General features: G+C 49.8%; 1 protein-coding gene across 1 annotated transcript; it reads left to right on the forward strand.

The window, feature by feature from the left end:
* Window positions 1–1,346: 1,346 nt before the first annotated feature.
* On the forward strand, window positions 1,347–2,170 carry LOC8024965 (shematrin-like protein 2). Its single transcript, XM_040220499.2, has 2 exons — window positions 1,347–1,364; window positions 1,454–2,170. Exons 1-2 carry the CDS (start codon window positions 1,347–1,349, stop codon window positions 2,168–2,170), a joined length of 735 nt encoding a protein of 244 aa, XP_040076433.2.
* The last annotated feature ends 733 nt before the right edge of the window (window positions 2,171–2,903 follow it).

The raw sequence follows: 2,903 nt of genomic DNA on the forward strand, positions 1-2,903 counted from the left end.
GTGTCCTTCTGATTGATAGTACTTGATGATTAACGCATCCCGTAGCCAACCGCGATGGAATCGACTTATACTAAAACTCGAAGCGTCTATTCGAGGCGTAATACCACTTTACACATTGTTGGAATCTGTGGGTAGCAAAATCTATACGCGCTCCGCTCCTGGCCCAGAGTGCAACGCGCGCGATGACGGATTTATGGATGTAGCCTATTGGTTCGTTGATACCAGAGGAAAGCAGATTTGGGGTTTTGGTTTTATGTCCCGAAGTAATTTTTCTCAGCTCGCCAAGAGAGTGGTCCACTCGAAAAGCATGCCTTTGAGCACAAGTAGAGCTTGTGCTGACATGTGTGCCTATCCAGAGGAAAGAAACCTTATACCATCAAGGTTGTATAAAATGTCTGGAAGAGGTCCTGCGTAATTTAGGCTAGCCTAGAGTTAGCTGTAGGTGGCATTGACAGGTGACAAGTTACGTGCTCGTAACTCTCTCTCTCCCTTCTTACCTCGTTTATTTGCGTCCCCAGATTAAAGTATTTTCCTGATTACGTGGCTTTATGAGTTTCGCAATAGTCGAGTTTGGGGGAAGGAGGGGGGGGGGGGGGTGCCACTAGGGCATGAGACTGGTGGATAGCAAAGCCAACGATTACAACGTCCATGCTAAACACATTAAGACATTTCCATAGATTATATCCTGCAAATTGCGGGCCCCGCGGGCTCGTACAAAATCCATGCCCAAAATTATGGCGCTGGCTTCTGTTAGCAGCCCAAAGCTCTTGTGTGCGATCTACGAAAATTCCCTATCGAAATGCCCGCGAAGACCGATGCCTGGCAAAACTCTCCTCTGGACATGTATATCGTGACTGCTTGCAGCACGATGAAGAGCCCTACCACACTAATTGGTTTTACTGTATGTATATTTCAGAATTCTGGCTCATATGTGGGCACATGGGCCGTACACTCTACTGTAAACTTGATAAAGTTGGGACGGCACGTGCTTGCTCATACGAGCAGCGAAATGATAGCCGCCAGACGCCCCGCTTGCAACTGACTACATAGAAAAGGCACACATTAGGTCGTTGGTATTTGTGAGATTTGTTTGTGCAGGGTGCTGTGGCCAAGTTTCCTCTCCTGAAGCGCGAAACGCATGTACGACGAAACCGTCCTATCCGACGTCCGACCGCGCAATACGACGGTCGGAGGCGAGGGTTTTCAACGCTCTCCGATGCTACGAAAACCCTCTCCCCCCAAGGTCATTCCGGCAGTCCGCACGTCGGATCGGACGGTTTCGTCGTACATGTGTTTCGCGCTTTATACAGTAGATGGCGTGCTTTCCTTTATCTTATAAGTATAATATGGCAAATTATATATGCGTGAGCGCGCTCATTCGTGTAGTAACCAATGAAATATCACATCACAAGAATGCTGACCTTAATTTTTGCTTTTTTTCTATGGCCTTCAGATTCTCCTAGCCTGCATAGCCCTCCTCTCGGTGCTTCGTGCCAACGCTGATGGAGCTAGCAGACCGGGAGCCAACGCACCAGCCGCCTACATCGGAGACTCCTACAACAGCCGCTACATATATGGAGGCTACGACGCCGGTCGCAGGGGGTACACCGACCCGTACTACAACAGGGACTCCTACTACGGATCCAGCGCAGGACGATACAGGCCTACAACCCCTCGCAGTCCCTATGGCTACGCCCCACCTACGTCAAGCTACGCGGGCACCGCTACCTACCCAGGCTACAATGCCCGCTACGACGGACGTTACGATGGCAGCTACGGACGCAGTTATGATGGACGCTACGACGGACGCTACGGTAGCTATGGGAGAGGATACGATGGACGCTACGACGCTCGTTACGGTAGCTATGGGAGAGGATACGATGGACGCTACGATGCTAACTACGGTAGCTATGGGAGAGGTTACGACGGACGCTACGGCAGTTACGGACGCGGCTACGACTACTCTGGAAACCGCATCGGACGGTCGTACGATGCTTCGTACCCGGGGTTCAGGAGCAACTTGTTCGACGACCGTTACGACAGCTACATGGGACAGCGGGGATTTGGACAACTCTTGGGGCGTTACGCGCGTCGTACGGCCAACGGATACAGCTACGACTATACCCTGCCCAACGGGCACGTGTACGGGTACAGCGGTTACCGCCGCTGAAACGATGGCAACACTTTTCTCGTGTAACGCAGCTTTATCTCACCTGAGTCGTGCGTCCCTTGTATGGTGTACGGGATCTCGTACCAACACGGCTTTTTGCCGTGAAATAAAGTTTTCCTTTTAAAACGTGTTTTTCGTTTTCTTTTTTTTTATATTTGAAGACAACGTTATAAGGCATGCAAGCTAGTTATGCGATCGACCAAAAACCGAGACGAAGGCAAGGCGGACAAACGCACTCATTTTTTACTTCTCAGGTTTTAGTGTGTTCTCTTCGTATCTTTGTGTACGCAGCCTTAAGTTTCTGTCCTTTATTCAGTAAAGCTATTGTCTGCCACGCAGCAATACCACCTATGTCTGCTTTCACCTCAAAAAAAGAACAAGTTTTGCGCATTGTTCATACGTGGCGCGTAGTACTACTTACGAGATCTGGTTGTCGGGTGAAAAGCGATTTTTCCGTTTGAAACGTGTACGTCTTGATAGCATAACATATATCTAAACTTTACCTACATATATCTTAAGTATTCACATAAAGGGGGAAATTAGTAATGCTCCACGACGAGCCGGACATTTTTTACAACGGTTCTTGAGGTGAACACGGGCGTAGAGAACAAGGCCTGCGCACGACGTCATCGTTAGTGGACTCCCAACCCATCCCAAGCGGCACACATGCTGAAGCTCGACGGCCACTAAACGACAGGCACGCGTGTCTTGGCGTTGCTGCGTGCTCGTCGCA

This window comes from Ixodes scapularis, unplaced genomic scaffold, assembly GCF_016920785.2.
Source record: "Ixodes scapularis isolate PalLabHiFi unplaced genomic scaffold, ASM1692078v2 PGA_scaffold0__279_contigs__length_252992795, whole genome shotgun sequence".
In the NCBI taxonomy this organism is placed as follows: domain Eukaryota; kingdom Metazoa; phylum Arthropoda; class Arachnida; order Ixodida; family Ixodidae; genus Ixodes; species Ixodes scapularis.